Raw genomic sequence first — 26750 nt, forward strand, 5'->3', positions numbered from 1 at the left:
TCACTATTAAAAAACACCTTATTAAGGAAGTTGGCAAGGTCAAGACACTGTGTGTCACTTTTGAAGAGTCATTGAGCTCGGATGCCCACATTCAAAATGTCGCAAATAAAGCCCAATACCATCTTCGGCTCTTGAGACTAATCAAACCTTACGTCCCACAGGCTAATTGTGCTATACTTTTCCATGCATTAATAATGCCAAGGATTGACTATTGCAAGGCCTTGATGACTGCGGTCAGTAAAAACAGTTTGAAGCGATTGTAGGTACTACAAAACGACGGGGTACGTATCGTCAAAAACGTACCTAGTTGTGAACTCATCTCTTCCCACAGAAGGAGCCTGCATTGGCTCCCAGTTGAAGCACGAATCCACTTCAAGACTATGACAATAGTTCACAAATACCTATATGGCCACGCCCTTATTTAGCTGAAAGACTGCATTCCTGCTTATCATCAGGTGAGGACCACTAGATCAAGCGATGTTATCTGCGTGTCTGTTCTTAGGAGAAAACAGGCCCAAGGCACGGGCAGGTCCTTTGCCATCCAGGCTACCACTTTATGGAACAAACCTCTGAACGTTTTGCATGCTGAAAACATTTGTTTAGCTTTCGAAAAAAGCTGACAACCATTGTCTTCGAGTAACTAGTGTTGGCTAACCACTGTCTCTTTCCCCTTCTCTAATCTTTCGCACCTGTCTTGTTTCTCTTCTCTGCGCCCTGATGCCTGCAGGCTCTGGCACATTACAAATAAATAAATAAAAAATATATTGCATCATTAGGTTTTACCTGCTTAGAATAGCCGTGTGCCATTCTTAAAAGGTGTTCTGTAGGTGTAGCTGACCTTGGGCTGCCTGGTGCAATCCTAAATTATTGTAAAGAGTTATTGCTTATCTTAGACTGTGTTCCACTGAGCTGAAAATCAACTGTAATTATTTATTACACCAAAAAGGTCTTACTCAGCTAGAATTACTGTGTTTTTTCCTCAAAGTAGTCATATGTATATACTCTTCCTGGAATCTGTGTTCCACTATTCAGAAAAGTATCCTGGTAACAGGGTTGGTTGATTATGTGATTTATTTGTTGAATGTCACTGCATATTTGACAGGGTCTACTACCCTTGATCTACTGTAAAGTAATCAGAAAGTAACTATGGGTTTTACTTCCCATGAATAAGTGTGGCCTATACTAAATGTGTATGAAAAGCTCTGACTTCCCTAGAATTACTGTTCGGTATTCTGAAGAAGGTTTTATGCTTTGGTCTGTGTACCTTCAAGCATTGTGGTGTGTTTTTTAATAGTTTGCAACTGACCAGTACTTAACATAAGACTTAACTTGGCCTATTTGTATTTATAATAATCCTTTCTTTTTTTATACTTCTGGTTGTCAGTGTTTCTATTGAATCCCTTGTATACTAAAGGTTCTATTTACTTTCCTACAGTCGTCTCGCCCTCCTAGGATAAGCCTGGCTGCTCTGTCTACTCTCCCATATACTCGGGTGGTACAGCATTATACTAAGAGTGGAGTCTTGTACTATCTCAGTTGAATGATTTTACTAAGCCCTTCGTTGAACTTCAGATAAACTGTCCCAACACTGCAACATGAAGACCGATGCAAAGTGGTTAATAGACCTAGTCATAGAAGAAATGTAAGCATGCCATAAATTCAGAGACCCTCGGTCAGTCGGGCTGGCCTGCTTGGAGGCTGCCATTGGCTGGATCGCCCTATCAGTTCAGCCCACCTGAGCCAGCCTGCAAGCCAATGGCATAAACTGCTTGGAGAGCAGAATTGTTACTTCTGTGTCCTCTTTTTGGTTACAGTCTGGCTGCCATTTGAGGACAACTTCCTTGTTTCCACATGGGGTTTCAGACGCCCCCTTTATTTCTAGCACCAGCCATAGATGCTCACATCTGCTTGGAGTAGGTAGCTAAGGCCAAGCAATGATGGTTTAAGTGAACATAATTGAAAGTGGCCATGATGTAGGGCCTAACAAAAGCTAGCCATGATGTAGGGCCTGATGAAAACGGGGAATTATGTGCAAAGTGGCCATTGTGCAAATTAGCCGTGTGTGCCAAGTGGGTATATTGCAAATCTGCCGAATGTGGCAATTGTGCAAAATGGAAATTGGAATTGATGCTATGTGGATAAGTGGCAATTTGATAACTGGCATAATGTAAACCAGTTATAATAATCTTTGTGTGTTCTGCAGGAAACCAACAATATTCAACATAAAATATGGCTTGCTGGTATGCTAGATATATTGAGCAATAAAAAGTGTATGTAAGAATAGCAAGCACAAAATATTCTCTTCATTTGACGCCTTTTTGTTTTAAACCAACCAATGATTTGGAGATTATCCATGCAGTGTCTAATGTCTTAGACTCTTGTTCACGTGTCCCTTGACTGTGCCAAGCACACGCTAACTGCGTAACCGCAGTTAAGCCACAAATTAAATACCATGAATTTCTGCGCTGACAATTCCATTTTTGCATAGGAGATTATGGGCCTCATTACACGGAAGGCGGTAATGGTTTACGGCCACCGTTAATGGTAACGGTGACCGTTAACCATTACCGCCTTACTACGAGGTCCCTTAGCGGGTTGGTGCTTTAACGCCTGCTTTTTGCAGGCGTTAAAAACCACCCGCTAAGGGACCTCGGAGCTAATTACGGCACCGCAAAATTGCGGTGCCGTAATTAGCGCCTTCCCCATTCCCATAGAGTCCTATGGGGTAGAAATGGGAATGGGGAAGGGCAATGGCGGAAGGGGGATTTACCGCCCCACCAACCTTGGAATGGGGCGGTAAATCCCCTTTCCGCCAAGGCGGTGCAGGTATTTTACCGGCATGAGCCATGGCGCTAATAGCGCCATGGCTCACCGCCTTCCGTGTAATGAGGCCCTATGTATTTTGTTTCTGAAAGGAATATTTGGCTGATTGTTTTAATCGATGTTAACTTTAGTTTATGTGGTTACTGATGTCTATGGTGTAACTTTATGGATTTGTATGCATTATAGGAATAAAGCATAATAAATCAAAACAATTGGTGTCGTTTAGTGTGTCATTACGTCTGAGTTTGTGGTAGTAATTTCAATCTGTATTGAAATGCTGGGTCATGAAAAAAGACTGCACTGCACGCTGTCATGCTATTATGGATGCTGTAGTTTGTATTTAATTAAACACAAGATTTTCTTTCCCAGAGTGCACCTCATACAGCCCAGCCAAAGCAGTAGCTGTTATTAATTTAAGTGGAACCCAGGACTTATCACTGCCACGAAACAAAGGCATTGTGAAGCCGCTTGCACTGCCTGGCCAGCTCATGGGGAAGGCATTTGCCTCAGGTTGGTTTAATTTTTGTGCTGTAATAAAAACGAATTGTTAAAAATGTTGTGTGCTACCACAGACGTTTTTCAATTAACAGGTATTCCCATTACCCAATGTAATGGTGGTGCATTAGTCCAACTCATAAACATGAAAGGATGAGTCGGCCCCACTGGGTTTTGAACCCATGATGTGCAGGTTGAACAACACTCTGAAGCAAATGCTTAGGTCACTGAGACATCTGGCCAGCGATACAGTGGAAGTAGTATGGAAGATGTAAATGTTCCTCAGGCTACCATCACCATGCCCCTGAAAGCATCATCGTATACCAGCAACCTCAATTTAAAGATTGATAAATGGATGTCATCTATTTTAGTATTTTGGAAAGCATTGTTCATTTCTTCAAAATGCTTGTAAATCGGATACAGTGTCGTGTGCATCTGTCTGGCTGCCAGCACGGTCTTCAGTGAAATCAAGGTATACCTTCGCAAACAATGGGAATTGTGCACTGAAATTTGAGTATTTTCATTGGGGGATTCGGTTCCACAACAAGAGCGCAGTAGTAGCCGGGTAGGTGATATGCTAAGCACCACTGTGCTCTTTTCTTTGTATAGCCCAATGTCTGGGCTTTCTTCATGCAAGTTAAACTGTGAGAATTGTAGGTTTAATTAACCATTAATACTCTAATTAAGGAAACTATAATATTTCTGCAACCTGATGCGCTGAAGAAACTAAACCCATAGGCTTTATAAATTCATGTTTTATGCTGATATTTGTCATTCTGAATTGGAGTGTTCATTTTTTGTACCTCTATAGTTTTGTGAATAAAGTTTGCCATTAAAAGTGTAAAGGGAAGGGAGTCCTTGTTGCGTTCCTTTTTGATCCCTTATGATTTTGGGTGCAGTTATATGTATTTAGTCATTTTTACTATCTTGATGTCCTGCTGCGACGGTGGTTTCTGGTGTGCTTTTGACCAGCTTTCTTAGACCTACCAAGGGGCAATGTGTAAGGCAGACATTGCACTTTATAAATACTGCATAACAGGACATACTACTGCAGAAGAGGAGACATTGGAACATATGTACATTTCAGTGGACGAAAAATTAGAATATGATGTATCCAAGGATTCGTCTTAAGTGAAAATTTTATTTGGGGCACAAGAAATACATCTGTATTGCACCTGCCAAACTCTTTGTGCCATGTACTCCCCTTTTTTGTTACGTGTCAGTCTTTCAGACCCATTCCTGATACTGCACTACCAATTTGCATTAAATACCAGCACGCTCAGAACTTGACTGCACCGCTGCCCCTTTTTCTGTTCAAAGTAATTTTAATAGATCTGCCGCTTTCATTTTGCCACCACAAGTTCGCATAAATGGCAGATGTGTACTTTACAATTACCACGTAAAATATAGCATAATACAAAGGTGAAGAACGTGTCACCCTGAACTGTTAACTTGTAGGTTTGCAACTGAAATACTTGGATGGGTTGGATTTTGTTTCAGGTTCCACCTTTTAATGTAAATGGTATTTATGTATCTAAACAACATTGTTAAAATTCAATACAATATTTTATATCAAAAACCGTGTCACTTCTCCGCTGTGCATGTGGATAATTGAAGTTTGTTTCATGTGCAGAAGTTGAATTACATTGGTCTCTCAATTTCTGTGCACCAATCTGTACCATCTTTTGTGTATTCAATTTTTAACGAAATGCTGTCCTGCTCTTTTGTTAATTTCAGTAAAATGTTTTGCAGGTTCTCCCTAACTGGGGGCTCTAAACGTCTGACGTGCTTACATGTTTGGAATAATCTGTTTATGCCTGCTGTAGCCAATCACATCAAATTTGAGAAGATTTCAACAATTGTAATCGATATCACTGTATTTTTGGAGACTACTCAATGTTCAATGCACTGCTCTCAAGGCCTTTTGAATACTGAGGGCAATGGATTGGCCAGTCACCCTAATATAGGCTTTGCCTTGTATTTGCATTTAGGGTCACTCTCGTTACGTGCCCCGGACATTGTGAATGGCAATAATAACGGTGGTCGGAATACTGTGCTGTCCAGACACGTGCCTCATTCGACATCGCCCAGCCAAGGCTGCATTGCTGTAGATCAAGGTGAGTAGGTTGCTTTGCCATTTGTTTTCTCTGTGAATTCCAAGCACTTCTTTTCCTTCCTGCTGCTGGCTTGATCCTTGACTGCAAATCATTGGGGAAAGGGCTTTTGTAGGGGCTGTGGTAGTTTAGAATGTTTCTCTCCATTTGCGCTCTTCAAAAATGGCTTATTCCCTATTTTTGTTTTATTATATACCTAAAATTACCATTCCTGACATGACCAACACACTATTTACACTCCGTCCCTCTCAGTGCCCAGAAAACACAGTTCCACCCAACCTAATTCTTGACCACAAAGATATTTCTGATCCTTTTCTTGTCCGGCTTATAAATTCCTCATTCTCTAGCAGCCACGTTCTGTAATCCGTCAGTCACCATTTCACCACGGGCAAAAAATCCCGACCTTGATCCCAAAGATCCAATCAACTTAAGGTCCATTACGAAATGCAACTTAAAAAAAAAAATATTGACAAAAAGTGCCACCATTCAATTCCAGTCTTTTGTAGAATCATCTAACATCCTACGTGCTAGACAATCTGGCTTTCAACCTCATCATAGTACTGAAATCACCCTTTTAGATCTTCAGAATCACATGTTGAATATTACAGATGAGGGCAACACTGGAATGCTCATATTGTTAGATCTGTCGGCAGTGTTTAATCTTCTGGCTCATGACCGCCTCATCACCCTGAAATACATGGACTATGTAGCCCGAACACCACCAAGTGGGTGGAGTCCTTCCTATCTCACTGTACATCCAGAGTTTGTTGGGGTGGTGCCACTTCCCCACCAGCCTCGATCAACTGTGGTTTTCCACAAGAGGCGTGTATACCTCCTCTGCTCTTCAACCTGTACGGGCCCCTCTGTGACCTCCTGGATGAGCTGAAGGAGTATTTTACTAACTATGCTGATACTCTGCTAGTTCTCAAGCTTTTGGGGGTCTATGATCTTGACACCATCGGCATAAAATCCATCTATAGCCACATTGAATCCTGGATGAATTCCAACTGGATGTGCCTCAACGGGAACAAGACTGAGTTGATATTTGGCTCCACTCATGCCAGACTTAAACTCGACCCCCGATACCAGTCTTTCTCCATCCATGACTGTTGTATCCCAGTTTCCAAGATAGTTAAAACCTTTGGCTTTCACCTTGATTTCCTCCTCAGCTCTGAAACCCACGTCAACAAGACAGTAAAAAGATGCTCTTCCCATCTAAGGGTTCTGAGGAATCTCAGCCCTTTTTTATTGGAGTCCAACTCCTCAGCGGTGGCGCAGGAAACTATTCTGTCTAGATTGGACTATGGTAACGCCCTCCTGATCGGTGCTTGCAAAAAAACATACAGGATCTGCAAGTTATACAGAGCAACGCTGTTCCCATAATTACAGGGAAGTACAGGAGAGAGCACATCAACCGTAGTCGGCAGGACTTCCACTTGTTCCCTATTACTGCTCGTCTACATTTTAAAGCAACAATGCTTGTACATAAATCTTTATACGGCACCTCTCCAACCTATATTAAAAATGTGGTCAATCCCTACGAGCCCCCAAGAAAGCTACAGTCTTCTGCATTAGCACTGGTTAAAAACCCAAATTTTAGGCTTGCCATCAGCCTTGGAAGATCTTACGCCGTTCTTGCTGCAAAAATATGTAACTCTTCCATTAGACCTGAGACTATTCAAGGAACACCAGTCTTTCCACAGACAACTAAAAACCTGACTCTTCCACTGAGATTTCCGCTCTTCCATTTTCTGCTCTAAATTCAGCTTGTCCCGTCTTTTCATTGTCTGTTTTTGTGCCCTATAAATGATTAAATAAAATAAATAATAAAATGATTTAAATGATTTCAGATGTGTGATATGGGTAGTTTTGTGTATATGAGGCATTGCAATACAACTAGGCCTCCAGTAGAAGGCAATGCCTGAGTTCTACAGAAAATATTATTTGTTAATAAATACCTTCTTTCTGCAAGAGTTGAGAGCTGTTCCACCAATGAGATCCAACAATTTGTGGGTAAATGTCCAAAGATTGCCACCAGCTTCTGTTGAGTCTGTTTCTTTCTGAGAGTGCCAGAAGTGGTGGCAATTAAAGTCAAGCCCACACATTGCTCAATAGTGTCAGGTGTGATAAATGTATTAGTGATTATAATGCACACATTACCACTGTAGAGGTCTTAAATCGTGGAGCCTTGTCCGTGTAGAGGTGAGTGGTGAGCCGCTCCGGATGGCAGCCAGACTGTGATCTGTGTTAGGTTTAAAGGGTTTTTGTACCGCACTCCGATGCCACTTGCGTGGTCTCCATGCGCTCTGGCGGATCTGTAAGGAGGGGAGGGTGGGTGGTTAATAGGAGGAGCTGGGAAAAGAGCAAAAGAGCAGTGATGTGCTGTTGTGCAGGATTGTGTGGTTTATTTTGTTGTTGAGGTGTTGTGAAGTACATGTGGATTGTGGTGTTGTAGAGGTTTGATTGTGTTGAGTACAGAGTGTGAGAGTTGTAGGCACACCTCCCCTCGTCCCCTGAGAATCCAGCCAAGGGCATCAATTTTCCTACCCCCAATTTACATCCGAATGAGTCACCTCCCACCCCTGAAATCCATCTAAGTGCATCACATTTTCTACACCTGAAGTACATCCAAGTGCGTGGTGAAATGGAAAACGGGCCAAGGACAATGGGAAATTGGAAGAGAGGGAAAACACTGGGAGACAAACACACAGACTTAACTCACATCATGTAGGGAAATAAAAGCATACAGGTAACAGTGAGCATTGTGATGTATGTATACATTTTGGTGTTTTGACCAGAACAAAATGTAATTGAGACAAGAGATGAGTGCTTCAGTTACTGGCCAGCAGAATCTCTATAGAGGCAATTACTAGTGTGATGGTGTGCAATATTATGTTTAGCCCGGTTTTGTATTTGTGATGGCCTTGGCATGTGCTCAAGAGTACCTAGGAGTTGGGCGGTGCAAGTGAAAAGATAACCATATTGGATTCACTCCTGCTGCTAGCTGCAGGGAGTTTTGTTAATGCCAGGCCTGCAGCAGGTGTCAGGGTCAGGAATTGTGCCGGGCGGGGGTTGTTGGACACATTTTCTCAAGTCCAATTGTAACTTTACAAGACATATCCCTAGGTTTTAGGGCCCCAACTTCTAATATAGGCCTGTACTACCCAAGGTTGGTAGAGTGGCGGAGCATACAGGCTTATCTGAGGAGGAATGTGAGCTGTAAATTAGTACAAAGAAATCAGAACATGCATAAATCCAAAGAAACACTTAAACACTTGCATTTATATCAAAAATAGAGATTTATTGTATATATACACAAGGCTGTTAAAAACGAAAGGAATATTGTATCAACCAGCAAAATCCAACGTACACTTGGAGAGTAATAGGGGGAAAAAAAGCAGGTGAGTACATGTTTTAAAAAATTATTCTGTATTTATTTCAGCGCACAAAGCCCTGAGGCATCTAGGCGCTAGTTACAGTACGTGCTTCTTACACATTTTAAGTCCAAGAACATGCAATAGGATTACAGCGTATTGTTCGTGGTGAAAGCCCCAAACTGACATGCCTCCTCATGTTACAGTGGGCTACATCAGGCATGCAGACATTATAGGATAAAATAGGTGGCAGTATACAGTCTGGCAGAGCCTCACCTCATGTTACGGGGGGCTACATCAGGTATGCAGACATAGGACAAAATAGGTGGCAGTATACAGTCTGGCAGAGCCTCACCTCATGTTATGGGGTAATTCCCTTCACCTTGGAGACCCCCAGCAACTTTGCTGGATTTTGAGGACTTCATTTTTAACCTGGAAAGAGTGAGAGCCTTTTTTCCCACTCTCATGTGTTTTGATGTGTGTTTTACATTTGTGTTCTCTGATTATGGAGTTTTAGAAAACTCCATAAGGCAGTGACACAGGGATGTCTTTTAGACTTCCCATATGTTTAAATAACTTCTCTAGGATAAACTACTGTTTACCATAGAATGTAAAGTGAAATTGACTTTACTAGTCTTTTCCAAATTCATAGACCCAGCGCACTCCATCTTACAATGGAGTGCTTGAGTGGTTACATAGTATCCCCTGTGTCTAAACACTCATGTAGCAGTCAAATGCTACCCTTTCCTATTGAAAAGGCTGGTGGCAGTGGTTTTTACAACGAACTACCATGATTTTTCCCGACCTTGAACACTGGTAGCTAAAAATCACAGGAGCCATGTTTTTCAAGATGACGCCTTAAGCCCCTTTGTTTAAACGGGTCCCGGTCTTCTTTTGTCGCCATTTCTTTTTGGAAAGGTCCTTCTAGTGTTTGTCTCTGCGCGCCAAACCACGTTTGGTCCCTTTGTTCGTGTGCCTTTGGCAGGCTTCAGGACTGAAATCCGCCCTTCACGTCTGAGTGTCTGGGGTGGGCAGGAAGTGAGGGAGGTGCCCGAAACTCCCTGTGCTTTTTCTCCTAGGAGACCCAAATGCACTCTGCCATGATTTGATTGGCTGGCCTGCTGGGTGAGTGACAGCTAGGCTGGAATGAAAGGGAGAAAACTATTTAAAAGGCGAGTCTCCAGGACTGGAAGGCAGAGTCGACCACTGGAATGAAAGAACCGAAGGCGAGCTGGAAGAGGACGGCTGCTGCGTTCACTGGACCGTTGGTTTGCCCGGTGATTGGGATTGGTTTAACTGGGTTTTCACCATAATAGGGTGGCTGCCCAAAATCCTCATATCAGGGCTGACTTTGGAAATCCATCTCCACACCGGCTAAAGTTTGGACAATGTGGTTGGGATACCACTCAACCTCCAAGTGTACAGCATACTGATGAGTGTTAGTATGAAGAACTCTGAGAAAGGTGTCAGTCGTCCTATTAAGAGAATCTCTTCCCATTGCTCCCATGCTACCACATAAGGCTCTGTATGCTACCAGACCATTGTACACATAGAAAGAATGCCGCGCATGAATTCCACTCAGTGCATTCATCCATAGCGTGGCTTTTTTGTTGCCCATCAAAGTGGACAAATGTCTGTCTACTTTGCACTAAATAGTAAATAATTAATTATGGATTGCCATCAGGTGGCGAATCTGCTGGACTAAGGTAATCACTCCAAAAGCGTCTCCTGAGAGAGCCAAAGCACGTTTTCAATACTGCCATTTTCACTAAAACACAGTTCCCGATTGTACCATTAGTTCAGATACTTACAAATGTTACCTCTGGAATGAAAGCAAGTAATGCAAACTATGCAGTCAACAGTAGACCGTGCTGCTTTGCTTTGTTCACATATTTTTCCCCTTTGAACACTCAATCGTGTCTGTCTTTCAGCATCAATGGCCAGTTCAGGCCCACCAAAGAAGCGGCACCGGGGTTGGTCGCCTGGGTCTCCTGTCCCTGTGTTACCTGTAGCAGTCCCTGCAATCCGGCCACTTGCAAGAACTGGTGAGACTTTCAACGCCAAGGAGTAGCCTCCAGAGCATGTTCTGTTTCTAAAAGCTTACGTTGTTGATCAGGTGTCTAAAAACATTTGCGTTGAAAAAGATTCTTGTCATGCACATGGCTCGTATTGAATGAAAATACATCATAAACACCAGAAAAACCTTTCAGAAATGTTTTTTTTTCATGACCCAGGTTCTGTGGGTATCTGCTTACATTGTGTGCACTAAAATGCATTGATGTTGGCTGATAATTTTGGGAAAGTGGAACAAGGCTGCACAGTGCTTGTATTTTGGAAGGATGTTTGTCGATTTACATGTTTCCTGCTTGTAGCGTTGATTACAAATGTTAAATACCCATAGAATCGTAACTAACGAGGTTTGTTTTCCACATAGGGGAGGGCGTTCTGTATGACAACCTAGACTACAAGGGCGGGCACATCTTTAGTTGTTGTGTTTGTCCCCTCTACCTTCCCCATGCATCCCTTTTCCGCTCCTAGAGCTGCAGCATAGACTAGCAAAGGGGAGTATGACAACCAGAAATAAACGCAACAACCTTGGTGTCCAGCCAACTGCTTATTTGCCTCCATCTTGCGACTCCTCCACCACACCCACCTACAAATTAGCATTGGCAATTCCAGAAGTTTGGGCTTTTGTGTAGGCATGGGAAAGGCACTTGCCAGGCACTGCTGTAGTGGTATTAACTGGCCATTGATGGTAGCAGGTGAAAAATGGTGCGAATACCTGGGCATCGAATAGCAGTGCCTGACTAATGCTCAATACTTACACGAGCAAAAACTCTTTGCTTTGCCAATGCGTGCTTTTTACAGGACTTCAGTGAAAGGACATGCATAGTGCTTATACATTGAATGGCTGAAGGCGGCTCTAGTTGACGTTTGTATTGCTACAGTAGTAGGTGTACAGCTCCAGTTAAGTTGCTGACCCTCACAAGCCTGCTTTGAAAAAAACTGGCAGTTACTTTAAGTGCAAAGTTTGATGGCAAGGCTTGATTAAAGTGAGCTCAAAGAGTTCCCATGAGGAGGTGTTTTGAGGGGGGATGGGCAGGCACTGGGTGGGAATGGCCATAGGGATTAGCATTGCCGTGGGTAGTCAGTGGGTGGGCAAATTACCAAACACCTAGCTGTGTGTCCCTCCTCATATGCCATTTCTCCTGAACTGTACTCTAATACAATAGTTTCGGCTTATAGGTGGCGCAAGTGCCATTTAATAGCCCAAACTAATAACTCTCCTCTTACCACTGTCTTCTACCTCTTTTGTGTTGAATCACCCCTCCATCTGCTACCCTTCAAAATGGAAATCTAGCAGACCCTCTACCACCCTCACTCACCTCTACTTTACAACTGACCCCCAAAAAAAGCAAACAGTAATCTGTGCACTACTACCCTTCTCCCCGCCTTGGTTTCACCTCTCCCTGGCGTGTCAATGCTATCTGATAGAGTGGGAGCAGCACGTCAGTCACGGTGATCAGGTCCAGAGGCTCCTGCTCTGCCAGGCAGCAAGCAGCGATGCTCTCTGAACCTAGGTCTGTCGCAGTCCGACTGAAGGGTCCAACCTCTGCAGCTGTTTGGTAAAGTAGCGCCAGCTTCGGCAATAGGCCTGTCACAGTAACTGGCCTACTACCATCCATCCATGGGATGCTCACTGAAGCAGCGGCAACAGTGCCATCATTGTCAGTAAGCCTTTCACTGTGTCATGTCTGCTGTTGCCTAAGGGAGTGGGAGCTCTTGCCTGGTACTGCCACAGACATGGGGCGCCCCCTTTTGTCAAGGAGTTAGCCGTTGGGGTCAGCAAATGTCAAGGCATTCCTTTTTTCAGATCTGGGGAGACTGGGTGAAGATGGAGAAAATGACCTTTCATGTCTGTGATTTAGGTTTTTATTTTTTCCCTCGGGTGTATTAGAAGCTGTTTAACACAGCATTAATACGCCCCTTTTGTGGACAGTGGCAGCCAAACACGGGATATACATCAGGGCTGTGCTCGTGGGCCGCCGTTATAAGAAATACACGTGTGATTTCACACTGTAGCACTGCATCTATTTATTTTACAATCCATCGTATGCAAACTTTTCTCACATGTGTATTACCGATATCCCAAAAACCTGAAAGCATTTTACTATTTGGTGGCCCGATGACCCCAGCAATGATTAAGCAGCGATTTGTGCGTCCCCTTTAAATAATACCAGGTGAAAGAATCTATGTCAATCTGGAAATTAAGCATGTGGTGGGCCTGCACACGAGTTAGTCCTGTGCTGAAAGCCCTGCAGAACCCGACGCAGTTGACAATGGCTTCCTGTTCTGCAAGGTTTTATTTAATCCTTCTATGCCTTCGTAAAAAAAAATTAAAAAAAACACATGTTTTTCTGTTACCTTGTTTTTTCAGTTGCTCTTCATCAATCTGGCATGAGTGGTATATTGCAGCCGCAACCCATCCCTGCAGGGGAGACCGTAATCGTCCCGGAGAACCTGTTAAATAATTCGGGTGTTCGACCCGTTATCCTCATTGGTAAGGCTGATTTGTGTTTCACCTTTTTTGGCACTGCTGTTTGTTGGATGGCGGGGAATCTGCTCATGAATGCTGACTGCACCGCAGTGGTTCTAGTGACCATGAAGACTTCCCTTGGCTTCTACTTCAGGCACATGTATAATTTGAAGCAGTCAACTGGTCCGTGCCTTAGGTGGCAGAAAACCTTCATCCGGTCTTGGCCTTTAAGCCAAGTGCACTTTGCGTGGTGGACGTTGCAGGCTCAGAATATAAAACGTTAAAGCACAAGAAACATGTATTGTGGCCTAAAAACCGATTGGACAATTTGGCCCGCTTCATCAATCCCGTTTACAGCTATTTTAATTCAAGCACACCGGTATTGTGATTATATCGATTTGCCTATGCCCCATTTTACCTTCTGGTGAATATCACGAGTGTCATCCACTCGCTCCACTTTTCTGTTCTGAAAATATGCCTTTCCTCAAAGGATGTTGACCTGCTTCGATGGTGTAGCCTGTATTGCCGAAATACAGTTGGCCTCAGTTTAGAGGGATGCCCAAGACTGCCTTTACACGTCTACAAGATCTGCTGTTTGCACACACTGTCCATGTAAACACTGGGACGCCTTGAATTTGCAGCATGCACTGCATTAGTTTTAAATCTCAATCACCCGGTTTGTTGAAGTGATAGCGCTCTAGGACTTTGTTCTGGGTGTTATTTTCCTGGTTTATAGAACCATATTTGGTTACTTTTGCATTGCTTTGGTCGTATGTGCAGACATGGCTGGTTTGTTTTATCTTATGAACACAACTTTGTAATGTGATATGGCATTTGTATAGTGCCTAGTGCCATTGGTATGGGCTCCTGGTATGTCAACAAATCTACTGCCCCTCTTTCTCCACCACCACAACTTGCCTCCACACTACCTCCCTCTAAGACCTTCACTCCCACACACCACAACAAGCACACCCCACCCTATACTATCATAAACAAAAACATCAAAGGCACACAATACCCTCCACTCAAATGTGCACTACTGAACGTACGCTCACTAACAGCACACGCACTAGAGATAAATGATCTACTAGCCACACTGAATCTGGACCTACTTTGCATCACCGAAACCTGGCTCAATGATGCCTCCTGCCCAGCCATCGCACTTGCCCTACCCCTAGGCTACACCATCCATAGGCAAGATAGATCTGATAAGGTCGGAGGGGTAGTCGCCCTTATCCACAAAGATGCTCTGTCCATTAGATTTGCAGACCACAGCACATGGAGTGGAAATGCTGATATCCTATCAGCCAAGCTCACGCTCTCCCCCAATAATCTTATCAATATCCACATCCTATACAGACCGTCCGGACTACCCGCAGACTGCCAAGAACTCCTCTCCCAACGGCTCAGTAACAACATTAAAAAATCTTCCAAAATCCTTCTACTAGGAGACCTAAACTTAGGATTCAATGATCCAAAGGATAAACCCGCCACAACTCTTGCTAAAGAACTTGCAGACCTAGGATTCTCCCAAAAAGTCCTCACCCCCACTCACTCCAAAGGCCGAACCCTTGATTGGGTCATGGATCACAATTGCGCCTCCAACATTATCTCCAACTCCGCTTTGCCATGGACGGACCACACGTGCCTTGAATTCCTCATCCCCACCGACCCCAGACCTAAAATCCTAACCCACGCACCAACCGCCATAACAAGAAGTTCAAAAGAACTCAATGCAAACAACCTGCTATCTACCTCAAAAGCCCCTGCCTAACACCTCCCTTCTCCCAGGACTCTAATATACTCTCAGCCATCTTTAATTATACCCTCACGAATGCCATAGATTCTATAGCCCCACTGGAAAGCAAGAAAGCAAAAAAAATAATTTCACTGCAACTCCTGGTTCTCGGATTTCCAAACCCTCCGAGCACAAAAGCGCCAGGCACTAAAAAACTGGCAAACAGGTCCCAGTGACCTAAACAAGAGCATTTTTAAACAGCTAGCCCTCCAATACAAAAAAGCCATCCTAATAGCAAAATCTAACCCCTTCAATGATGGGATCTCTAAGGCCACCTCCCAAGCAAAAGAATTATTCGCAATCTTCAATGAACTAGTCACACCCCCGGCTACCGCAGACGAGATAACTAAAGACAAAGCTTGATGTGCTAGCATTCAGACCACCATGCTCAACAAAATAAAATTCCTCCAGAATAAAATGCAAAACCACTGTAAGGCCCTCCCAAACCTAAAAACCAACCGCCCTACACAAGACAAGTGTAACAATTATAATCACGCGCAATTCGCCTTCAGAGATGTCACTGAACTTGAGGTCCTTAACCTCATCAAAAATCTCAAACCATCTCTCTGCAAAGCAGACATCCACCCTCCTAAAATCATCAAGGAATGTGCTAATGACTTAGCTCCATTGATTACTGCCTTCATTAACGCATCATTCCAAACGGGAACGGTCCAGAATAATCTCAAGGAAGCCTGGGAGCTAGGTCAAGGAAGCCAATGGAGCTAGGTCATTAGCACATTCCTTGATGCCACTTCTTAAAAAAAATAAAAAAATAAAAATGCCACACTTGACCCAGCGCAACCCAACAACTACAGACCGATAACGAAACTCCCATTCCTCCTGAAAATTCTGGACAAAGCAGCTCACAACCAGATCCAATCATACATAGAAGCTAATTTCATACTAGGCAAAAGGCAATCTGGCTTTCGGGTCGGCCATGGAACAGAATCTGCCTTATTAGACCTAAAAAACCAAATCACACAAATCATGGACAAAGGCAAACCGGCCCTGCTCTTACTTCTCGATCTATCAGCTGCTTTTGGCCTGGTAGATCACCAAACACTTACCACTCACCTCACTCATGCAGCCCATTTCTCCAAACAAGCCGCATCCTGGATCACTTCCTTCCTCGAAGGAAGAGCCATGAAGGTCTACTCCAACACAGCAAACGCAGACCCTACCACTATAAATTGCGGTGTCCCCCAAGGATCAAGTGCAATGATGTCCTCGGACTGATGTGCGCTATATAAATGTTAATAAAACAAAACAAAACAAATAAAACAAAGCGCTGATAGTGAATGCCCTTGGAGGTCCGAGGTATGAGAGGTTAAGAGAATTTTAGAATGCATGTGTGCATTTTTGCCAGTACGAAGGTAGGTAAGGGTGGCTAAGTCCCATAGAGGACTAGCTAGTGGATGGGTGCTGTGATGGGCTGTCGGAAGAGAGTACGAGTCAATGAGACTGTGTCCACCTAGACCACATTTGTATTGTGGAATTTAGCTGCATTTTAGTGGCATAGGTGATGTGCAATATGGGATCAAGTAGTGGATGTTTGCAGATGTATGCTGGTGGATGGCGGTGCCTTGGGGTACGGCTATCTTTAATTGAGATGGAGTGCGATACGTACCCGTTGGACAAGGCTGATTTACTTGTTTCGATGACTGAGTGTTAGACAAAGATTGTATGCAGTACCCTTAGGGTGCAATACAATAACCTTGACCACCTGGCAATAGGAACCCAACCTTTGGTAGAAGTCTGTACTACACAGGTTGGTAGTGTGGCTGAGCAGCCAGGCTTATCTCAAGAGGGGTCAATGTGAGCTGTAGGGGAGTTACACAGAGATTCACAGTGACTAGTATTCAAATAAACACTTACACACAAGGTTTCTTGAATAAACAATTATTAATTTAAAAGTCAGTTACAATAAGCCTTCTTCAGAAGGGAGCAATATAAAAGCAACACACCAAACACTTCAAAACTGTACACTCTTAGCACTCTTAGTTTCTAAATCAGTAAAGACCCTTTTGGGATGGCCCACAGTCACAGCCTACACCCTCAGGTGACTTCAATAGCTAGGGTGCTGAGCACATTAATATCTTACTGTTTGCATTTAGAAAACTCTTAGAACTTGATCAAAGGAAAAGGTCATTAGAACAAACAAGAGACCACAAATATTCTTAAGCAGGCAAATACTTTTGGATCCCCTAAGCAGAGTCAATCGGTATAACAGGCTAAGCCAAAGTCAACGGGCAAACGTCTTATATGGGCTAAAGTACTTCTGGTAAGTAGAAAAGTCTTTGCACAATGTTTTAGAAATCAATGTAGGGCCACAAGCTGTTTAGACTTGTGAGTAGTAGAAGATGCAAGCAACTCGACAATGAGAGGTAAGTTCTCTCAGACCTTACAGTACCTTTGTATTGAAGAAAAGGTGCACAGATAGACTCCTGTGCAGCTCTGCAGATCACATTGTTCCTGGGCCTCAGTCGTGGGGACAAGAGGGAGGACTTCTGGGGACTCCTGCACTGCAATGGGACGGTCACCGCTCGCAACCGGCAATCTTTCCAACAAGTGGCACTTCGGTGTTTCAGCTCCTTGCGACTACCGCAAATAGCAACACTGCGGTTTCTGGCTGTTGAGATGGACTTTCCTTGCTTCTGGGGTCCCGCACTCTGTTGAGGGGGCTCGGGCTCGGTCCTGCTTCCTGGGAGTCAGGAGGATCTTCCTGGAGCTCTTGGCCAACTTAAAAGCACCGCACACAATCTTGTGTTCCTCTCCCTGGCTATTTCGGTTTCCAGCAGCAACTCTGTGGAAAAACAACCAGCTCTGAGAGAATGTCCAGGTGGCTTACTTTGGAGTTGATTGGTCCCACCAACTCAAGGGGAGAAGTCGTCCTTGCAGGGGCTTCTCTGTAGATATGAATTTGGAGTTTCAGCACAGCAGCAGGGCTTCCCCAGGCAAACCAGTGGTCCAGGAGTTGCAGCAGGCGTCCTCTTTAAGTTCTTCTTCGGTTCCTTCGTCCAGTGGTCGACTCTGCCTTCCAAGCCAAAAGCCTTTCCTGTTATTCAGTTTTCTTCCATTCATTGCAGCCTAGCTGTCAGTCACCCAGTGGGGTGGCTGTCCTTGCCAGACAGTCAGCCGGCTAATCATCACAGAGTGCATTTGGGTCTCTTAGGAGACTAAGCACAGGGAGTTTTGGGCACCCCCTCACTTCCTGCCCACCCCAGACACCCTGGAGCCAGAGGTGGGCTTCACTCATGAATCCCACCAAAGGCAACGCGAACTATCGGACCAAACCTGGTTTGGTGCACAGAGTAAATCTCAAGAAGGACCTTTCCACAAAGAAATGGCGAAAAAAGACTGGGGTCATTTTGACAAAAATGGCACCCTTGGGTGCTTTACTGCAGCCACAAACGCAGCCCGCAGTAAATGCACACCACAGTAGTTAAAAGTAAACCACTGCCACAAGCCATTCAGTGAGGAAAGGGTAACATACAAATGTTATATGAGAAGCTAGACAAAGGATACTAAGTAACCCAACCAGCACCCTATTGTAAGATAGTGTGTGCTGGGTCTAGAAAGTTACAAATGTAAGTAAAGTCAATTACACTTTACTGCTCTGGAAAACCGTAGCTTATCCCAGAGAAGGTAGTTAAACCTTTGGGAAATCTGAAAGACTGCCCTGTGTCACTGCAGTGAAGGTGCTGTGTGACACAATGTAAAAGATGACGCTTATGGAGTTTGTCAGACTCCACAACCAAAAGAAACACAGGGTTCAGCATCACATTAAAATACACGAGAGAGTGGGAAATAAAGTCTCACTCTCTCCAGGTTGAAAAATCAAGTCTTCAAAATCCAGCAAAGTTGGTAGGGGTCTCTAAGGTGGAGGGAATTAGCATATTTCTGAGCATTCTCACTAACACCGAATACAGGTCATGTTGTGCAAGTCTACGGGATTCCTTTCTGTGAGTGTTCAGAATTTTCTTGGAGTCTCCTCATGTGACTCATTGATGCCCCACCTACCCGTCTGGGGTTGAAAGAGTTCACCCGAGAGGCAGATAAGGTCAATCAAGATGCAGAAGGGAAGAGCCAGGTCTTGAGTGCCTTCCGGAAGCTGAGGTGATCCGCTTTGCGGCGGATGATAAAAGTGATAGAGTTCCATATTATGGGTGTTGAGATGAATTTCAAAAATTTGACCTGGTGAACAGATTTTAGGAGGCCACCCTAGTTGAAGTGGAGGTAAGCGTGGAGAGTGGTCAAGGCTAAGTCTCAGGAGAGGTGAGTCGGTCAGGGGTCCACAATCAGTCCACACAGTGTGTAAGGAATTCATGGTGGCAACAGTAAAGACAGACACAAGTGATCACAGTTCAAGGGTGGTTATTAAACTGTAAATGCAGGGTGGAAAAACGCCTAACCTATATCTAAGATGGGAGCAAGCTTTGACCATCAAATGAAAAATAAGGCAGTCCTTGTGGCATCTCGTCAAAGTAAAAAGGACTATACTAAAAGAAAACGATTGCCAAATCCTTACCCTAATTACAGAAAGAGTGTGGGATATGGTTTTCAATAAAGAAAGAAGTGTTCACAAATAATAAGTCAGGATGTGTTTGCCAGGGGTCTCCCTTCCCCCACGTTTTGAGCACGGGACAAAGTGGAACTCCTGAGCACAGTACACGCTCTAGCTTTCCCAGCACGAGTCGACAGTTCTGTTCCAGTTAGCAGGTTCTTCGATGGTTAAGTCTCTTTTCAATGAAATTATCTTGCCTTCAAGGGCCTGATGTATTCAACAAACAAACAAAAAGTCTCCTTCCAAATGAACGTTGGGGTGATGACTTTCCACCCCCTGGATCTCCCTCTGCCGGGCTCGGATCCTAATGCCAACGGGACAATCCACTTCCCCAGTGTAACGCTAACCTGACTCCCACGGAGGCGCCGGCCTGGTTTGAGCTGCTGTGACCTAAAGTGATGCGCAGGACTCAGAAGACAGACTGGACCGGACCCCCAAATCTTGCTTGTCTGGCTCGCAGAAGTATCCTTCTGTGGGTGGAAATAGGGGATTAGCTGTCTGCGGGGTAATGCGTCGGCCTCCCCACTTACCCCTCTCACCCTCCTCAAAACCCTTCTGTGCTTCCCCATGGCGTCTCACCTTAGGGTCTGGAAGGACGAGCTCTCCATCCTGCTTCTGATGCAGAGGCGCGTTGGTATCCAGTTACTTCACTGGATTTTCAGATTGGTGGTTTCTGATGCGGGGCGCGTTGGTATCCAGTTACTTCACTGGATTTTCGGATTGGTGAGAACCAAACTTGCTTGGCTTCCAGGTAAGTTTTTGATAAGTGGTTCCCCTTGTGTCCATGCATTAATGTTCTAATGCTAGTGTCTTTTTCCCCATAGGGGCCGGGGTACGGAATGCCGGGGAACAGGCACCGACCCGAGATGAGAGGTGAAATCCTTGTGGAAATCAGGTAAGTCTTTAATGAGCGTCTTGGTAATGTCTTTTCATTCGCTCATTAACGCTGATGTCTTTTTCCCCTTAGGGGCCGGGGTCCGAAAATGCCTGGATGCGGCGCGGACCCGAAATGAAAAGGGAATGACCCAGCAGGTAAGTCTTAACATGGAGATTTAGCTTCCCTTTTCCCTTCTTTCTCTCACCTTCGTTATTGTCTTTTTCTCCTAGGTCCCCACCCAAGTAAAATAGTTCCTTTAATAAAGTAGTCCCTCCTAAGCCTTATTTGGCTTGAGGCTTTATGCAGCATGGTCTGCGTCAGGTAAGTGCACCAAACACCTTCGTTTATGAGCCTGGCGCCTTTGGCGCCAGGACTGATGTCCAATATGAGCCTGGCGCCAAAGGCGCCAGGACAAAGTCCAAAGAGCCCTTATTAGGGGCCGCTGGGTTTTTTCCCCGAGGGCATGATGCCTGCTTCCGGGGGTGCTGGGCCTGTCCCGGTGCTCTGGGGGCAGGCATCATGACAGTACTCCCCCCCCCCCCCCCAAGGCCCCTCCAAAGGTCGTTCCTTCTGGAGGTTTCGGTTTGTTTGGGAAATTCCGATGGAACCTTTTTACCAGCCGAGGTGCATGTACGTGGTCGCTGGGTTCCCAAGACCTTTCCTGAGGCCCATACCCTTTCCAATCAATTAGATGTCCAAAGAATCCAAAATGTCTTTTACCTCAAATTCAGGTTCCCCATCTATCTGAATTGGTTCTGGAGGCTTTATTAATCTGGTTCCTGGTTGCACTGGTTTCAAAAGTGACACATGAAAAACGGGATGAATCCGCATGTTGGTTGGCAGCTCGAGCTTGACTGCCACTGGATTAATGATAGCTTTGATCGAATAAGGGCCTAAATACCTTGGATTAAAAGTTCGAGGTCCCTTGAGCGATAAATGTTTTGTAGCCAACCATACTTGATCTCCTACTTGGTATGAAGGCGCCTCCTTCCGATGCTGATCTGCATTTTTCTTGTATTTCTCTTTCGCTTGTTGCAAATGGGCAGTTGCATTCTTGAAGGCTTGAGTTATAGTGGAATGCAAATGGTCCACTGCGGGCATTTCGAGGCTCAGAGGAGAGTCCAGGTCTGAAGTACGAGGGTGATGTCCATATAGGGTGTAAAAGGGGTTTTGTCCAGTTCCAGAGTGCACTGAGTTATTGTATGCATATTCGGCCACCCATAACAAATCCTTCCAATTACCCTTCGATTGGTGCAACATACACCGTAGGTATTGTTCAAGGGTCTGGTTCGTTCTCTCCGTCTGATCATCGGTCTGTTGGTGGTGGCTGGTTGAGAGTCTTACGTCGATTTGTGCCAGTTGACAACACTTTTTCCAAAAGTGTGAAATAAACTGGCTTCCCCGGTCGGAGACTAATATGGACGGGAATCCATGCAAACGGATAATATTTTCGAGGAATTCCTTGGCAAGGAAGGACAGAAGCTGAAGGTAATCCTCTCAACGGAATAAAATGAGCCATTTTTGAAAATAAATCCACCACAACCAGAATGGTATTGTATCCATTACAAGGGGGCAGGTCTGTGATAAAATCTAGTGATAAGGTGTGCCAAGGCGCTGGTGGAATGTCTAAAGGCTGAAGAAGACCGGCGGGTCTTGTCTTTTGGCCTTTGTTTTGGGCGCAAACTCCACAGGACATCACGAAAGATTTAATATCCTTTCGCCAGGAAGGCCACCAGAATTGTCGTTTAATTTTTTCCTCAGTTTTGGCAATGCCAGGATGTCCTTCCATCAGGGCATCATGATGACGGGAAATAACCAGTTCTTGTAATTCCTTTTCTGGCAGAAATAAGCGTCCTTGGAAGTAAGGTAGGCCATTGTTGACCGAAAAGTAAGATCCTCTTTGGATCCAATCCTGCAAGGCAGTAGAGTCCAGGAGTTGTTTTACTCGTGCTTGAATGTCTTCAAAGGTTTGTAAGGAGGTTAATCCCAAAATTCTTTGTTCGGGAATGATCGGCACAGGTTCTGAATTAGTGTCTATTTCTCCCATTCCTATTCGAGATAGTGCATCTACGATATTTGCCATTTGCCATTCTTACAGCCGGGACGGTAAGTGATTACAAAATCGAACTCAGCAAAGCACAAAGCCCATCGGAGCTGACGTGACGATTGAGCCTTGGCAGTCTTTAAGTATTGCAAGTTTCGGTGATCAGTGATCACGGTAATGGTGTGCCTGGCGCCAAGAAGATAATGCCGCCAAGCCTTAAAGGCAGACTTGATGGCTAATAATTCCTTATCGGTTATTGCATAATTTACCTGAGGCGGTGAGAACTTTCTGGACCAGAATGCTACAGGATGCAGTTGGTTGGTTTCAGGGTCTCTCTGAGACAGGACAGCTCCCATGGCTAAACTGGATGCGTCAGTTTCAACTATGCATGGGAGATCGGGACGTGGGTGCTTCAAAATAGGTGCAGACGTGAATTTAGCTTTCAATTCCTGAAAGGCCTGTTCAGCTTCCTTGGTCCATTCGAAATGTTTATTTTTCCGCAAGAGTGCAGTGATGGGTTGTACTACACGTGAACATTCCGGAATAAATCTGCGATAAAAATTGGCAAAACCAAGCATGCTTTGGACCCCTTTCACCGAACTAGGAGATGGCCATTTGAGGATGGCCTCCGCTTTCCGTGAGTCCATTCGGACCCCATTAGGTGTCAGGATGAATCCGAGAAACTCTACCTCGGTGGTATGGAAAACACATTTTTCCAGTTTAGCAAACAGTTTGTGCTGACGCAATTTCTCAAGGACGGCCCGGACATGCTTTCTGTGATCAGATTCCGAAGAGGAGTACACAAGAATGTCATCGATATATATACGACAACACAAACATCGATGAGTTCCCGAAGGACATCATTCATGAAGAATTGGAAGGCAGCAGGCGCGTTGCACAACCCGAAAGGCATCACTTGGTATTCGAATAATCCGTATTTTGTATGGAAGGCGGTTTTCCATTCGTCGCCTTCCTTTACTCGCACCAGATGATAAGCCCCCCGGAGATCTAACTTGGTGTATACGCAAGCGTCCTTCACCTGGTCAAGGAGTTCAGGGATCAGAGGCAGCGGGTAACGGTTTTTAACCGTTATCTGGTTCAATGCGCGGTAGTCGATACAAGTTCTAAGGTCGCCTTCTTTTTTGGGCACGAAGAACAAAGCCGAGGATGCCGGGGATTTTGACGGGCGAATAAAACCATTGGCTAGGTATTGATCCAAATATTGTCTCAAATGCAGGTTCTCAGGTTCGGTAAGGGCATAAATCCTGCTACAAGGGGGTTGTGCACCGGGCACCAGATCGATTTGGCAATCGTACGATCTGTGGGGAGGTAACGTGTTGGCTTGTTCCTTTTGGAAGACGTCCTGAAAGTCTTGGTATTCCGGAGGTAGTTGCATGGAGGCAGAGGTTACAGATGCTAGACTAATCTTCAGATTTTCTGGGTAGCAGGTTTGTGCACAATCCGGGAAGGTTATTCTCTTAGCTCTCCAATCAATTCGAGGATTGTGTCTCTAACCAAGGAATTCCAAGAATAACCTGAAATTGTTGTGCCTTGATTACATCAAACACAACTGCCTCCCGATGGCCGTCCGGACCAATAAGAGTCACCTCAGTAGTGGAATGTGTTACCGGTCCAGAGGCAATTTCAGTTCCATCGACTGCGGTGATGACATCTTTGCTGGTTTTAGGACGCAGAGGGAGGTTAATCCTACAGACCAATTCACGATCCACATAGTTTCCTATAGCCCCACTATCGATGTATGCCTTTATTGCATGCAACCGCTTAGGCTGTTCCGGATCTACGAGAACCATTGGCACAATGAAATGCGAGGTCTGAGAGTTCGTTTTCAAGCTCGGCAAGCGGACCCCTCTACTTGTCGGGCGGAGTCGTTTCCCGAAACAGAGTCTTCATGGTTTTTATCAGCAGCGCCTACCACCTTCTTGGGTGGTTTTGCTGGGCAATCTCGTAGAAAGTGTCCAGAGTTCCCACAGTAAAGACATAATTTTAACTGCCGCCTCCTTTCACGTTCCTTTTGAGTTAAAGGTCCTTTAACCCCTCCAATTTGCATAGGGTCAGAGACATCAGCACCCTTGGGGTTAGCGTGGGTCTTGACCAACACCGGGGTCTCGAACTTGGACCGATCTGCTTTTCTGTTTTGAAGTCTGTGATCCAATTGGACCACTAAGTCTATATATTCTGTGCATTCTTGGGGCGGATTTACAACCTGGGCCAAGACGTCTTTAAGTTCTCCGCGTAGACCTTGATAAAATAACGTGATTCTTTTATCCTCTGGCCACCCAGTTTCCACAATTAGTCTATTAAAGGTTGCAATGTAGGATAGGAGGGCCTGATTGCCCTGTCGCAGGGATAGAAGTTTGTCATCCAGAGCCTGCCCCCGAGAGTGTCGAGCAAATAACCTTTCCATGCTTGCTTGAAATCCTTGAAAATCACGGAGAATTGTGTCATCTTGAGTAACCAGTGGAACTGACCAATCGGCAGCACAGCCGCTGAGATATGACAATACAAAGGCTACCTTGGTCTGATCATTAGGGAAGGCCCCAGGTCTGCATAAGAAGTGCAAACGACACTGATTCATGAATACGGCGAATCGTTTGGGGTCCCCAGCAAAGCGTTCAGGTGGGGCCAGCGGCATGTTTCCAGGTAGATTAATCTGCACAGGGTTACTGGAAACCACAGGAGTGGGGTTCCCTCCGGAACCGGGTAGAGGAGTTTGTCCAGCTTGACCTTGCAAAAGCTGTCTGGCCAGGTCATCAGTTCTTTCCTTTGATACAATTAATTCCCTCCTGAGGGCATTAGTCTCTTGACGAGCGGCATGTACTTCGGCCCGTAATTCCCCCAGTAACTGGGCCAACTGATCAGTCTCAGAAGTTTCCATAGCGCCTGGGTGGGAATTTGTAGGAAGTCTTCGCGTTCTGTAACTCTCACCTGACTCCCACAGAGGCGCCGGCCTGGTTTGAGCTGCTGTGACCTAAAGTGATGCGCAGGACTCAGAAGACAGACTGGACCGGACCCCCAAATCTTGCTTGTCTGGCTCGCAGAAGTATCCTTCTGTAGGTGGAAATAGGGGATTAGCTGTCTGCGGGGTAATGCGTCGGCCCCCCCACTTACCCCTCTCACCCTCCTCAAAACCCTTCTGTGCTTCCCCGTGGCGTCTCACCTTAGGGTCTGGAAGGACGAGCTCTGCATCCTGCTTCTGATGCAGGGGCGCGTTGGTATCCAGTTAATTCACTGGATTTTCGGATTGGTGGTTTCTAATGCGGGGCGCGTTGGTATCCAGTTACTTCACTGGATTTTCGGATTGGTGAGAACCAAACTTGCTTGGCTTCCAGGTAAGTTTTTGATAAGTGGTTCCCCTTGTGTCCATGCATTAATGTTCTAATGCTAGTGTCTTTTTCCCCATAGGGGCCGGGGTACGGAATGCCGGGGAACAGGCACCGACCCGAGATGAGAGGTGAAATCCTTGTGGAAATCAGGTAAGTCTTTAATGAGCGTCTTGGTAATGTCTTTTCATTCGCTCATTAACGCTGATGTCTTTTTCCCCTTAGGGGCCGGGGTCCGAAAATGCCTGGATGCGGCGCGGACCCGAAATGAAAAGGGAATGACCCAGCAGGTAAGTTTTAACATGGAGATTTAGCTTCCCTTTTCCCTTCTTTCTCTCACCTTCGTTATTGTCTTTTTCTCCTAGGCGCTGGGGCGCGACTGCGGATCCGGATGGTCGCTGCAGAACATGGAAGCGCCCTGTAAGGTGAGTAGAATGAGGCGCTGCAGCGATCGATGCAATGTGCTTTTAAAAATAAATGTCTTCCTTTTCAGGATCGTCGGCGAAATGTCTCTGGGATGCAGATTTAGTAGGTAAGGCCCTTTCCTTCTTCTGTTCTCTTGTTCCCTTCCTTTGCAGGTGATTCAGGCTGCTGGCAGGCGTGGCAGAAGTCAGGATGCAGGAGCAGACACGGTGAGCGTCCAGCTGCTAGATGCAGAACAACGCGAAGCACGTGTGGCAGTCCGGGCGTGGTTTAAATAGCCTTGGAAAAAGTCCCAGGTAAGTATTCTTCCACGGTCCCCACCCAAGTAAAATAGTTCCTTTAATAAAGTAGTCCCTCCTA

The 26750-nt window shown here is 45.2% G+C and overlaps 1 protein-coding gene across 5 annotated transcripts in view; it reads left to right on the forward strand.

The window, feature by feature from the left end:
• The window catches only part of GREB1L (GREB1 like retinoic acid receptor coactivator), a 1340557-nt gene that overhangs the window by 1063769 nt on the left and 250038 nt on the right, over nucleotides 1–26750 (forward strand). For 4 of the 5 annotated variants that reach the window (XM_069620882.1, XM_069620883.1, XM_069620884.1 and 1 more), the window contains exons 9-12: nucleotides 3193–3333; nucleotides 5310–5435; nucleotides 10738–10851; nucleotides 13245–13367. In XM_069620882.1, the coding sequence (XP_069476983.1) occupies nucleotides 3193–3333; nucleotides 5310–5435; nucleotides 10738–10851; nucleotides 13245–13367 (504 nt within the window). The remainder of the gene's footprint in view (nucleotides 1–3192; nucleotides 3334–5309; nucleotides 5436–10737; nucleotides 10852–13244; nucleotides 13368–26750) is intronic. The other variant, XM_069620885.1, reaches the window with a different exon arrangement.

This window comes from Ambystoma mexicanum, chromosome 5q (assembly GCF_040938575.1).
Source record: "Ambystoma mexicanum isolate Mex_15411 chromosome 5q, UKY_AmexF1_1, whole genome shotgun sequence".
In the NCBI taxonomy this organism is placed as follows: Eukaryota; Metazoa; Chordata; class Amphibia; order Caudata; family Ambystomatidae; genus Ambystoma; species Ambystoma mexicanum.